A 13830-nucleotide genomic window follows, 5' to 3' on the forward strand; every position below is an offset into this window, starting at 1 on the left:
TAAACAGCTATTTGAAATAATATAACAGACTACCATGGCAAACAAATGCATGATGTCATACATTACAGTTGTAATAGGCTAAAGAAACTCAATAAAGAACGTTTTCCCTTCAGTCAAAAATAATTTGAAGTTGATCATAATTTGTAGCTGATCAATAAAAATGGAAGAAAATCAACAAAAATGGAAGAAGAATGTTTGGTTAATTGTTTCATGTGCATATTTGATAAAAGTAACAGAGTTTGTGAATCTCTACTTGTCTACTTCTGGATGGTGGTCCTCACACTCAATACGGTCTGCTTGCTCCACTGCTTTCATGTGAACCATCTTGCAGCCTACTTTTTCTTCATACTCCTCAGCAAAGTCAAAGCCTCTTCCTTGAAAAACACCCTTGCCCTCTAAGACGCTGGCTACAAAACAAACAGGATTACATATTCAACAAATACTATTACATACAATAGATATGCACTTCATGTAATTGATGAGGATAAAAATAGGTTTAGTAGGCTTACCTACTTAGAGGGATTTCGCTGATTGTCGTCCTCTCCTTTATTTGTATGAGCATCTCTTCAACTATTTCTCCTCTCTGCTGTATTGGTCTCAGATGATAGATTTCCAATCTGAGAATTAAAGGTTGTTGTTTCATTATTAAATACGGATGACTGACATTACTTTTGAAGCAGATACCTCGTGACAGATAAAATCATATGTTGACATTTTCATTAGGCACATCCTTCAATAGTTATTCACGTAGCTCACCTTTTTCCCCCCCTTCTATATGGTTTCTCTATGCAATCAAGATTAGGTTTGGGATTTCTTTACACTTGGAGATTCTTGAGTGTTCCAACATTCTCGCCATAGGTTCTATTCCTGTATGACACACATTTACATTACTTAAGGTACTGCAGTGTAGCATTGAAATTGCACCAAATTGCTTTGATTTGTAGAAAAACTCTACTTCAAGTAATCATAAAAGGACCCTCACCAACAGGCTCCACCATGTTTGGATCTGGATTGGCAACCAATATCAATTTATAGCCTCTGAATTCTCCTGGAATTGCATTTGACTCATTTTTCTCAAACTCTTTGACGTCTTCTGTCTCGTCAGATAGATGGTATTCAGATTCATCGTGTAAATCTGTCACCTGAGAACAAGTATTATACTCATGTCACCATACTGTACATAGGCATGTTAAACCACAAAGCAAATAACTATCCTCCTGAATATCATGAAAGAGACCATGAAAATCACCTGTGTCACAAATACAGGAGGTTGGTGGCATCTTAATTGGGGAGGGCGGGCTCATGGTACTGGCTAGAACGGAATGGTATCAAATAGTTTGTGTTTGATGCCATTCGCGCTGTTCCTGCCATTATGAACCAGTGGAGGACCCTCGCAGGAGGAAGGGGAGAACCATCCTCAGTGAATTTCATAAAAATAAAACAGACAGTAGCTGAACAGTAACACATTTCTTCAAAAATGAAGCAGCAAGAGTGAGTCACGTTCTTCATTTTCACTTAACAAATGCAGCTGGCTAGTTTAGTTACGCAAACACCTGGTTTTAACAGAGGGATGCTATGTTAGCTAGCTGGCTATGACTAGCCGACACTAGAACTCTTCCAAGGTAAGCTTTTGGTTTTACAAATTTATTACCACCAGGGTCTGCTGGTGTAACTGCTAATCTGCTTACTGACTGTACACTAACGTTACTGCAAGAGTGTAGTGTGTTTAGTAACATGTTAGTTCTATTAGCTATGTTGACTAGGACATTACTTTAGCTAATATGGGGACAACGATGTAGGCTGTGTGTAGCGGTTATGACATGGCATGTTTTTCCTCCCCCCACCTGGTCACATACAGCTGATGTGTTCATTGAAATCCACAAACGAAGGGGGAAGGTGAAAGGACGAGTGCATAGAGGCGAGAAGGAATACAATGAGGCTGAACTTTGTTTATTCTTGATCAGGGGTTTATTCATTCCAACGATTCTGTTGAAAAATATTGCTTAAAACGGAAGCAAACAAAATTAGGATAAAAAGAACACCTGGATTTGTCCAATAGAAACATGTTTGTAACTGTTGTACTAATAATTACACCAGGCAAGGCAGTATTGAATGTGTCACTGTCTAATCTTAAATTACATAAACTAGGTTGTAGCAACATCATGGTGGGTACAGGGAAAATTTGAGAATCACGTAATAGCCTAAACCATCAATGTTACATTGAACTGGGTGAATACAATATGAATGACAGTCATCCAACACGCTGTAATAGAGGACATGCTCACGAAGGGAAAAAAAAAAAATTCCTTCCTCATCATAAACAGCACTGACCGCCACTTATGAAAAGTTCTCCCCTCAGCAGCCACCACAAAGAATGACTCCTCATTTTGGAAGGGTCATCTGATGACTATTGTATAGTGTGATCTTCAACAGCTTTCACCTCCACAGAGCCAGCAGCGTCAATAAAGGCACCTTTGGAATTTTCATTTTTACCTAAAGAGAAAGAAATGTTCATCAATTAGTTTCAATATGAAAAGTGAGTCACTGTTAGACCAAAATGTAGCACATTTGAAAAATACTGAAATGAAAACAAAGAATGTGCAGTCATTTAACTTTCCAGTTGAATGCAAAGCCAAAATATGGATAATTATTTTAAAAAATAAAAATAAAATTGCATTTGAACCTTTTGTTTGGAGTCAATACATAATATCAAAGGGGGTTTCACAACTTCTGGCGCCAGTTTCCTAGACACAGATAAAGCCTAGTCCTGGACTAAAAAGGACTTTCAATGGAGATTCTCTATTGAGGATGTGTTTTAGTCAAGGCTTAATCTGGGTCTTGGAAACCAGCCCCTGATGTCTTCTTGCTCCTAATTCTAATACCCAGCCTTTCCTGGAGGAAGTAAGTCAGCAGTAGGGGGGCACCTGGATGGAAATACAATGAATGATAAGCAAACATTTACATTAATAAAATGCCTGTTAGTACTTGAATGGACTATTTAACAAAAGCTCAAATTCGTAGCTAATAATGGCTTCACATAAGTATAGAGTTAACATACCACTTCTGTGCGGTCAGTGGGTTGGAGTGAATAACAATCTCACTGATCTTAGGAAAACACAACTACAGACACTGCTTCTTCCTCGACAATCTGGAGGCAATAATGAGACAAGGGACTTCACTGACTCACTGTATAGTCCTCCCGAAATATATCTTGACAATGTACATACCTTATTGTCAGCCACATTGAGGAAACAAAGCTCTGGTAGTGGCAAAGCGTATGCTCCATACAATTCCTCTCTGTCCTCAGCCCCAGTGTCAAGGAATATGTGAGTGGGGGAATAGTTTTTGGATTGACCACACATCCTATAAGAGAAAAAAAACATGCAGAAAACAAGTAGTACGTGTTGGTTTTATAGAGCATGAAGTAGTAATAAAAGCAAAGTGAGCAAAAATCTACTTTATACAAGCCAACTATGTTATTTTGACAATATAGTATACCAACCATTAATGTATTCAGTCTCCAACCCCTCAGAGACAGGAGGATTAAGTGCACCTTCCTAATGTTAAGTTTCACCCTACCATACCCTGTTCAAAGGCACTTCAATATTTTGTCTTGCCCATTCACCCTTCGAATGGCACACATACACAATCCATGTCTCAATTGTCTCAAGGCTTAAAAATCCTCCTTTAACCTGTCTCCTCCCCTTCATCTACACTGATTGAAGTGGATCTAACAAGTGAAATCAATAAGGGATCATATCTTTCACCTGGTCAGTCTATGTCAGTGGTTCCTAAGTCCAGTCCTTGAGTAACCCCAAAAGCACACATCTGTGTTGTAACCCCGGACAAACGTACCTGATTCAACTCGTTGAGGGCCTGATGATTAGTTGTCAAATTGAATCAGGTGTGCTTGTCCGGGGCTACAATAAAAATGTGTACTGTGGGGGATACTCGAGGACCGGAGTTGAGAACCACTGCTCTATGTCATGGAAGAGCAGGTGTTCTTAATGTTTTGTACACTCAGTGTATTACCACAGCAGTTTACAGATAGACAGGAATGCAGGTAGGTGTGCATTATGCACTGTAATGTACTACACTGTTTTCTTTCATTTACCATACTGTGGACAGGAATAATACTACGTTTTGAAACTGACTGACCTTTTCAGGTTGGCAAGGCTTCTGAAGACACCAGGGGACAGCTTATTGTCATCTACTGTAGCATCAGCACCTCAAGAGTTTAAAATCGCATGCCATTATCCTTTGCCCTATTCAGTAGGAGTAAATATTAACATATTCCACATACTTCTAGTATTCAAAAAGTTACTTACGCGTCTATTGTCCATCCCTACTAGCAGGTATTCTGTTCAAATGTGTATTATGAGCACTTGGTCAATTTCTCCTCTTTGTCATCCTATACTGCCACCCAGTGGAATGTAAGGTACTGCACCATAAACTTTTACCAGATAACAAATCATAAGAGCCACATTTCTGAGCACTTGCACACCAGGAAGCCACTCATTTCTTTCTAGTGGTTAAACCGTGTTGAGCAGGAAGGTTATCTATGACTGAGGGAACTAAACCAGAAAACTGCACTTACCTACAGTTTAAAATCTACAATAAAAACAAATGTGATTCCAATATGAACATGAACTCACAGCTGTGAGAGGTCATGGCGAGGGGCAGCCTTGTTGTGATCCAGGTGAGATGAGACTTTCAGATAGAGAAGTAGACCAACGGACATCTCCAGACAGATTGTTGTAGGACAAATCTAACACCTGTGTCAAATGCAGATGAACATAAAGTTATTCTAATTGTAAATTGCTCTAGATAAGAGCATCTGCTTAAATGACTAAAATGTAAAAAATTGAAGGTAATCTCCCAGGGGCAGATTCTGATGACCAAATTACGCAAAATGTTACTTCTGGATTAACAGATATTAAATTGAAGGTAATTCCATATGTAACAGGATTATATTGGTGATTCCCCTTGCCACTTTATTGTTAAACCAATGGGGTTTTGGTTTTATTTTTGTCTTGCCTTCACCTACTCAACATGGCATCTTATCGGCTGGTTTGCGTAGCTTGTTTACGAGGGAGGATGTTTCAGTTAGAATCTTCCCAGTGAACAAACACCAAACCAGCGGTAAATTGATGGTTGCAAAGCAGTGTACGTCAAAAGTGATGATTTAAATGTACAATTTATATCAATTTGTTTGTAAATGTTATTCGAACATCACACATAAGATGCAGCGGTTTTTGGGGAATATTTGTTGTGCATTTTGTTGTAGAGAATTACAGCTAACACTAGCTAGCAACTTACTGTGTCTGGTGGAGGGGTTGTATATTTTGTACAGTGCGTGAGTGCAGAGTTGGATGGTGAGCCGTGCATTGCATGACGTGCAATTTTGTGCTGTTCCTATCAGGTACATTGTTAAAGATATTATATTGTAATTGTATTATTTTGGTAACTACATTGCCCGGTGAACAAGCACCAACCAGCGATTAAAGCTCCATGACTGGTGTTACAAGTTGGAGTTCGTGTCGATGATTGATTGTACACAACGCAAGAAGAGTACTGTTACACATATCAATCCAAGTCATTGTAGCGATTTAATTAGAACATCATAGAACATCTGGCGTGAACTATAAATGTATATGCCTTTCCAATAGACTTTTGATGACATGTTGATTATGTGAGTACAGGGTATTGTGGAACCACAGAGTCATTTTACCTCCAGGTGAGGGAAGTCCTCAGCATTGAGTGTCACGTTGCAGAGGCCATTCAATGAAAGCTCAAGTTCCCCCAGGAAGGGGAATTTACCAAAAGGCTCTGAGAAAGTCAGAAAGGAAACATGTTTTTTGTTACTTTTCTATTCTGTTCCAATTAAAATGTTTGTCTAGGAGGTTTAATGATGAAAACACATAATTATATGATATGATACCTATGGTTAGACAGTTGGCGGTGACATAAGCAACATTCTCAAAATCCAGTAAATCCCAAAAATTTTGGGAGGGCTTGCCTGTTTTGCATGTTATTTTGGCATTAATACGTGTCACATATACGTTTGCAAACAATGTAAAAATATATATTTATATCATTGAGTTAATACAAACATGGTCTCTTTTTTTGTTTTCTTGAGTCAGGCAGCTCCAAAATGCAGGTGTTTCAGCCTTGCTCAGTGCTTTCTGTGGTGGTGGGGCAAGCCAGCAGAAAATACAGAGCGCTGCACCGTGATTGGCTCAGTGTTCTGTAACTCATGGGGACACTACGTCACCACCAAGTCTAAGGGTAGAGCTAGAAAATTCTAGCCCCTTTGGTGCTGCCATAGAGTTAGATTAGAAGTCCCCATCCAAGAAGACTCAAGGTCATTGGCCACAGGTAAAATTACGGCAAATCACGTTATATGTACAGTAGCTTTGATTGGACTGATCATGTCAACATCATACTTTCAAAATCTTAGCTAGCAGTCATCATCATGAATCAAGTCGACAATCTACTGGCAAATCATTTTTAATCCTTGTCATATGAAGAGAAATAATGAAGAGAAATTATAGATAAAACGTACCGTTGCTTATCGGCCATTGGACATAAACAATACACAACAAGTTGGAAATCGCAAATTCAACAATGAGTGGTTTGGAAGGAATCAGTGATAGTGGCTAACTGCAAGCATTGCAAAGCAATCAGTAGTCTGCTACTCGGTGGAGTGGCTGTGTGGTCCCAAATCTGGGATTAAGGGGCTCTTTTCCAAGTTTAAAATGATAAACATTCAACATTGGCCATGCTGTCAATGAAGCATGATTTGTGCTGCGCTCAAAACAACTGTTAACTCTGAACTGCGGAAACTTGACTTCAGTGAGTTCAAGACAACTGGGAAGTCGGGAATAAACGAGCTCTGACTGGGAAAATACAACTCATCCAACTCAGAATTGTAAATCCAGCCTCTTTCTAGAGCTACAACCTGAAGATTATGACGTCATCATGATTTGACCATGTTTTTTTCTGAGTTCCCAGTAGTTTTGAAAGCATTTTTTTATGCTGCTGCATAAATTATGTAATATGCCAGGGAGATATGTATACTGTAGCTAAAAAAGTAATACTAAGTGAATGTTGTAAGATGTTAGTAGCCCATGTTCCTCACCCTAATAATTTGGTCTATTTACCCCTCTTAATTTAGCCTACTTTTCTGACTTGGTGGTACACATGTAGCCTATAACCTGTTTTAGAGAAATGTAATCATCGAAAATTGTAAGAGCTTTCGATAACGAGGTCAGGGCAGGCTGAATGGTCAGGTGGGCGGGCTGTGTCAGGGCAGGCAAGAGGTCAGAACCGGGAGGACTAGAAAACAGAGACTGTGAAAAAACAGGAGCTCGGAAAAACACGCTGGTAAGCAAGACAAGACAAACTGGCAACAGACAAACAGAGAGCACAGGAATAAATACCCTGGGAAGATGGGTGACTCCTGGAGGGGGGGTGGAGACAATCACAAAGACAGGTGAAACAGATCAGGGTGTGACACTTTCATTGTCTGCTTGTATGCCCCCTTTGTTTATCCTACAGTTCTGACTTGGTGTACAGGTAGAACTCTGTAAGAACGGCCCATGTTCAGAATTCTGTAACTGTACATTTCAAAGGTGCTGAACAAATAGTTATATTGACTACGTCCGTCCTAGCTCGCTCATTAATGTCTTTATCGAAATTACAGATTGCCTCTTATCAGCTTGTCGTCTCCTTATGTCATAGTTTGTACATCTCAATTGTCATTAGAAACCACATTTGTTTAAGCAAGTCAGCCATCAGCTATGTTTTTTTAAAAGGCAGTAAATGAGGCTGAATGAACTGTTTTGTTGCCAGACAAGGCTCCGCTGAGAGCTAGGTGTAGCAGTGGTAAGATGTTGGGACTGCTGTTGGGACAGCTTTATGTAGGCCCTAACAGTTTGTGGGCACCGTTTGTCACCGTTATAGTGCAATTAATGTATTGTTTAGTGTTGTGTAGTGGTTTTGTTGGCATGCATCCCACTTCCAACCCATACTAAAATCGCCACTGAGTAGGCAACCTATGTTTGTCGTGAGCTGTACTGGTTAAATATATACACAACTTACTTCCCGATGTTACTTTCTCTCCCATAACTAACCAACCAGATATCAAAAAATAAAATACCCTTTTCACGATATGGGAATTTGTAGGTATCCTAGCAACACGCTAGTACCACATTCCCACCAGCGGTCGGCGGTACTAGATAAGAGATTTTGGTCTTTTGCGGCGCTACTGACTTCACACAGCACAACGGATGAGCCAACTACGCTTCTATTTCACGACACTCTTCCAAATTAGCCAACAAATTGTTTTAGCGATAGCTAAACTATGACAGTTTTAACTGGGTCTCACGACACAACGGTGTGATTTGTAGCCTAAAAAAACAGCTCCCGTAAGTATGTGTTTTGACTAATTTCGACGTAGTACTAGCCTATCTTTTTGCATGTTGTTTGTCATTTTTCTTGAACGTCAGCTGTCGTGAAATAAGAGCGTAACGTTAGCCGATTAAACTGAGAAACAGTGTTTTCATGTCTAGGCAGGGAATATTGTGAAATTTGTGTCTAAGGTGATTTGTCATGTGTGTAAGTAATCCCTCTGTTTGCAGGAACCAGGACATTTAGCTATGGGGAATACCTCATCAAGGAGTTATTTCCAAGGAATCAAAATGCAACCTGATAAAACGACTCTGTTCAAACAGGAGCAAACTGGGACGACATACAGAATCCCGGCTCTCATCTACCTAAAAGAGAGTCAGACATTCCTTGCCTTTGCAGAAAAGCGTTCTTCCCCCAGTGACAGTGATGCAAAAATTATTGTTATGAGGAGAGGCACTCAACAAAATGGATCCACTCAGGTAAATGTCGACTTCAAATCTAAACACATCATAGTCATAATAAAGGTTTTCATGTTTAATTTAGTTACTTTCTTAATTTTTTTTTCTTATTGATGATTGTTTCAATACTTTCACCTTGTTCCCCAGTGGTCAGACTCCCAGGAGCTGTTATCAGCATGTTTACCAGACCACCGCACCATGAACCCCTGCCCAGTGTATGAAAAGAATACCAAGACTATATTCCTCTTTTTCATCTGCATTTTGGGGAACACTCCAGAGCACCATCAGATCTGGACAGGCAAGAATAAGGCCCACTTGTGTTACATCACCAGTAATGATGAGGGCCAGAGCTGGAGCCAGACTAAGGACTTGACAGAGAGTGTGATTGGCAAAACGGTCAGAAGGTGGGCTACGTTTGCTGTGGGACCAGGCCATGGCATTCAAATGGAGAATGGAAGATTGATCATTCCTACCTATGCCTATTATATCCACTTCAAATGCTTCTCCTTCCCCTTCCCCTTCACGGTACAGCCACATGCTTTCTCAATATACAGTGACGACTTCGGTCAGACATGGCAAATGGGCAGGATGCTTCAAAGAAAGTCCTGTGAATGTGAGATGGCAGAGATCATAGACCACGAGGGCAGCAGTCACCTGTACTGCAATGCCCGCCATAGAGGTCACAGAGTGGAAGCTTTGAGTGAGAGCAGTGGGGTTTACTTTGACAAGCCCCGCTTGGCTCCAAGGTTAGTGGAGCCAGGCCATGGTGGTTGCCAAGGCAGTGTGATTGGCTTCCCTGCCCCTGAGCAAGGTGAAGAGGGTATGGGTGGTACCACATCACCACTGGCCTCAGACACACAAACCTGGCTACTCTTCACCCACCCGACCAATAAGAGGAATAGGAAAGACTTGGGAGTGTATTTGAACCGTTCCCCACTGCACACGTCAGGTTGGGACCAGCCCTGGATCGTCCACAGTGGACCCAGTGGCTACTCAGACCTGGCCTACAGTGAGGACACTGAGCACTTTGCTTGCCTGATGGAATGTGGTGAGAATAGTGAGCTTGAACAGATTGCCTTTGTGTCTTTTCCCCTCAGTGATGTCATGCAGACCGTTGATGAGAAAGGAAATACCTTCTAGTTTGTTGTGGGGTTTTTATTTCAGTATTACACTCCAATTCCAATCAGATTCAGTGGTCAGTAGAGGCACACAATCATCTTTATCCTCAATTTATATAAAAAAGAAGCAATCTGACAATGAAACATTTATATCAAAGTTGTTTTGTGTAAAAAAGGCAACTGACACTACAATTTATTGAAATGCGATCATAGTTAAATCAAATGTAATATAATATGTAGATGTGATCATTTTATGAAGTCTTACTGTATGGACTGCAATGCATGCTGTCATCGGATGCTAATCTCTAAGCAGTGGTCTATTTAAATGGCATACTTTTACTTGCAGTTGTACAATGTAACTCCTTTCACCTCAATGTAGTCATGCAATTCCAAGTACACTTTGATGACTACAACCACCCACAGGCCTCTGCTCCTCAGGCGTTAATTTAAGTCATGCGCCCCATTGAATGAACAGACATCCCTGTATCATCAAGTGCATGCTCATCTACTGTGACTCATCTGTTCAAACTGCATTGGCTTCCTAAACCCACACTCCATTCCTGTCTTTAAGCACTTTATAGCTTATGTTGGACAGTTCACAAACAGTCCTCATAGCACTGTAAATGTATGACTAGTTAATTTGTAAATGTTTTTTTTGTTAAATGTATGCTGTTGTTCAGACCCTATGTAATGCACTGACAGTGAGCCTCTCTGTAGTGCCTGCTAATGCACAGGCGATAACTCCAATGTGCAAAATTAGTTGAATATGTTCCTTATCTCTAAATGATGCTACAATAGTAGTCCTGCCTCAACTACCTCCACATTACTATCCTGCCTGCATCCTTGGCTATGCAGAAGATGCATTAAAACATTGTTAATCATTCATGTGAATGGCATGCAGAGCTCTCTTTTGAAAATAAAATTTTAAAAATCTAACAGGCTGTGTTTATCTTTTTGATTGACATAATATTGTGAGCGAAGAAAATGCGATGCAAGTGATACTGCCGTCCACCTTTAGGTTCATTGTCCAGGGTTTGTCTTATTTAGCAGGTACATGAAGAGATCAGTTTAATGAAAATGTTAGAATCAAATATCTCTTACAAAATATAATAGTACAAACTCAGAATACCCCTTCCATGTAAATGTGTGTACAGTATGGGAATAACAACTACTCATAACGATGGGAAGACGAACAAGTGTCATTTTCATGTCATCTTATCACAAATAGTGCTTTACATATTCCTTACATAATGAAAAGAACATGTAGACTTCAGGCAAGGTCCAAAGCTGGATAATGATTAACATTGAGCTGTAAGTGTGTTTGAATGTCAACAGCTGGCAGTGGCTTTGTCGACCCAGTCCCATACATGCACAGACCCGTCTACAGCAGCAGAGAGGACAGTCCTGGGTCGACTTGGATGCCAAACATGAGTGGTGACCACAGCTGATGAAGTGTCAAACTGATCATCGGACATCATGTGACCTCGGTGGATAAAAAGAGGCTGGAATTCCATCAACTCTGGTCTCCAAGAGGCAGTGTCGTAGATTTGCACCATTCCATCAAAACCTAGAAGGGATGACAAATTCAATGGAAAAGTTCTGTATTACAAGAGCCTTCAATTGGAATGTGCATTTAGAAAGCAAGAAACGACTTTGTACTATCCATAAGACATTAATTAATCAATCACATAAAGCAGGATGAAGCAGTGCCATTTTGCTCACCTGACACAGCAAGACAGTTGTCTAAAGCAGGCGCCCATGTCACCTTCATGAAGTCATCACCAGTAGTTTTCCTTTGGACATGAAGCTGGGCTTGACACAAGGGGGCTCTTAGGTCCCTTAGATCAGACACAACCACTTGGCAGGAGGAGGAGAGCCGTGCTACACTACAGGAGGATGGGTCTGATGAGGATAGGTCTGTCTTAACACCCATACACCAGTGGGCGCCCTCTCTCCCTCCAGGTGGGTTATTCTGAAGAGCGGAAGGCTTCCGTGTGTCCCCCACATACAGGTCACCATTGCAGGCACAAGCGACAAATACACTGCCACTCACAAATTGCAGGGAGCTTAGTAAATCTGGAATGTCCTTCCCTGAGATGGAAGGAAAAAAGATATCCGTGACTGTTATACACGTACACCAACATTATACTCTATAGGAAATTAGAGTTGCCTGGAATGCTTCAGTGTCACTATATAAAAGGGGTTATTACCCAGAGAGTAGAGTGGCTTCCCTGACGTCAGCTCAGTCAGTTGAATATCGCTGATCTGAGAGCCATGAAGAACACATGGGCCTCCAGTTAACCCAGGGGTTATTTTGACACCTTTATCTGATGATGCACTCTTCAGTTGTAAAACTCCTGTCCTCTTTATGACATCTATCATTTGAAGACAAATCACGCAACAGAAATAAGATTTCAATGTGGGTAAAACCGATGCTGACCGGGGCCTAATCACGTTGTAAATCATCATTTGAATGTGCAGTATAAAGTGGAGAGTAGATAGGAACTGCAGTCTGATTATACTGTAATACACAGAAAAGGAGACAAGGAAACAGTAGGTCTACTCACCACAATCGTCTCCTCCTAAGTCCCACACCTGGAGATTGGAGTTGAAGCCATCATTGGTAACGACACACCTTAACAAGAAACAACAGTTTGAAGATGAAAGCTCATGACAACAAAAATAAGTTACATAATCAATGGCTACTATGATATACCTTGTTCCTGGAATGTGTTTGAGGCAATGAATGGAGCCATCTGAGAAACCTCCATGGACCACTTTGAAATCTCGCTCTGCACAAAGACCCTGCCCACATTGAATAGACACATTGGTAGTCAGTGACGTTCCAATACATAATTGATATCTTGAAACGTTTTGTTTCATGCTTTAATCATTTCAATCCATTACCTGATTTTCATCAGCGAAAAGTTTCAGTGGCAAAAGCAGCTCTAAAATTTCATTTTTATCTGAACTGTAACCTGCAACACATATAGCTGTGGGATAAAGACAAAAAGTCATTTAAACACAATCAATGTGGTTGGTTATAATCAAAACGTACTATAGCCTTGCAAAATGTGAAAATTATGAATAGGCCTACTTTTTTCTGATGTCCATTCAATTACTCTTGTAGGATGTTCAAGTTGATACTCGTGAATATTATTGTATCTGAAAGAGAACTACGTGTGTAAGGTGAACTCGGTTTAGAGCGGGTGCAGCACATTTAATAAGAAAAGCAGCAAGTATGTACTGTTAGAGATATTCTAGTCTTATCTGCAACGTCCTAAAACATTGCGCCTGTGAATGTACCCCTATTGTTTTCCCACAGAGACACGTGAAGCATGATTTAAGCAACTTAAATATCAAGGAAGTCTCAACTCACTTTCACTAGTTCACAAAATAATTCGTACTTACATTTTCAACGACTCGATAAACCAGTCATCAAATTCATTCTCAACCGAAGAGGATTCACCCATCTCGTCCGCCGCTGAACAACTTCTGTACCTTCGCCTGTATTTGATTTGTAGCAGATAAGCAGCGGTGTTGCCACCTAGCGGATTGGAGTGTAGATCAGAGCAACTCTCTGTAATGTGCATACAGTCAAAGAGTGGGCCAAGTCCACCAACCAAAACATAAACAATGAAGCAGATACATCCACCCCGTTACATTTTCACATGCAAATAGCACTTGATTTCATATTTAATATGACAACAAAAACTTAAGAATGTTTTTACTGCTGCTCTTGAAATATTTGTTACTTTTATTTCTTGTTTTTTGTAGGTATTTTTCTTAAAAAATAACTGCATTGTTGGTTAAGTGCTTGTAAGTAAACATTTCACTGTAAG

At 40.3% G+C, this 13830-nt stretch overlaps 2 protein-coding genes and 1 long non-coding RNA gene across 6 annotated transcripts; 1 reads left to right on the forward strand and 2 right to left on the reverse strand.

The window, feature by feature from the left end:
* Positions 1–2413: 2413 nt before the first annotated feature.
* Positions 2414–3638, reverse strand: LOC115154747 (uncharacterized). 2 transcript variants are annotated; one of them, XR_003867939.1, is made up of 5 exons: positions 3503–3638; positions 3228–3363; positions 3059–3148; positions 2684–2924; positions 2414–2493 (listed from the first exon to the last, which is right to left on the reverse strand). It is a non-coding gene; the product is annotated as an uncharacterized LOC115154747 (long non-coding RNA). The 2 variants fall into 2 exon arrangements; XR_003867938.1 differs by having other exon boundaries at positions 2435–2493; positions 2883–2924.
* A 4588-nt stretch (positions 3639–8226) lies between these two features.
* Positions 8227–10099, forward strand: LOC115154741 (sialidase-3-like). Of its 3 annotated transcripts, none has more exons than XM_029701277.1 (3): positions 8227–8433; positions 8643–8891; positions 9018–10099. In XM_029701277.1, exons 2-3 carry the CDS (start codon positions 8661–8663, stop codon positions 10008–10010), a joined length of 1224 nt encoding a protein of 407 aa, XP_029557137.1. In that variant the 5' UTR covers positions 8227–8433; positions 8643–8660; the 3' UTR covers positions 10011–10099. The 3 variants fall into 3 exon arrangements, with proteins under 3 accessions (XP_029557137.1, XP_029557135.1, XP_029557138.1); XM_029701275.1 differs by having other exon boundaries at positions 8232–8429; XM_029701278.1 differs by lacking the exon at positions 8227–8433 and adding an exon at positions 8470–8619 and having other exon boundaries at positions 8736–8891.
* A 928-nt stretch (positions 10100–11027) lies between these two features.
* On the reverse strand, positions 11028–13523 carry wdr73 (WD repeat domain 73). The gene is made up of 8 exons (XM_029701272.1): positions 13400–13523; positions 13086–13153; positions 12896–12981; positions 12705–12793; positions 12556–12623; positions 12199–12363; positions 11711–12079; positions 11028–11555 (listed from the first exon to the last, which is right to left on the reverse strand). Exons 1-8 carry the CDS (start codon positions 13459–13461, stop codon positions 11317–11319), a joined length of 1146 nt encoding a protein of 381 aa, XP_029557132.1. The 5' UTR covers positions 13462–13523; the 3' UTR covers positions 11028–11316.
* Between the last annotated feature and the right edge of the window lie 307 nt (positions 13524–13830).

The sequence above is a fragment of the Salmo trutta genome, chromosome 19, assembly GCF_901001165.1.
Source record: "Salmo trutta chromosome 19, fSalTru1.1, whole genome shotgun sequence".
Lineage (NCBI taxonomy): Eukaryota > Metazoa > Chordata > Actinopteri > Salmoniformes > Salmonidae > Salmo > Salmo trutta.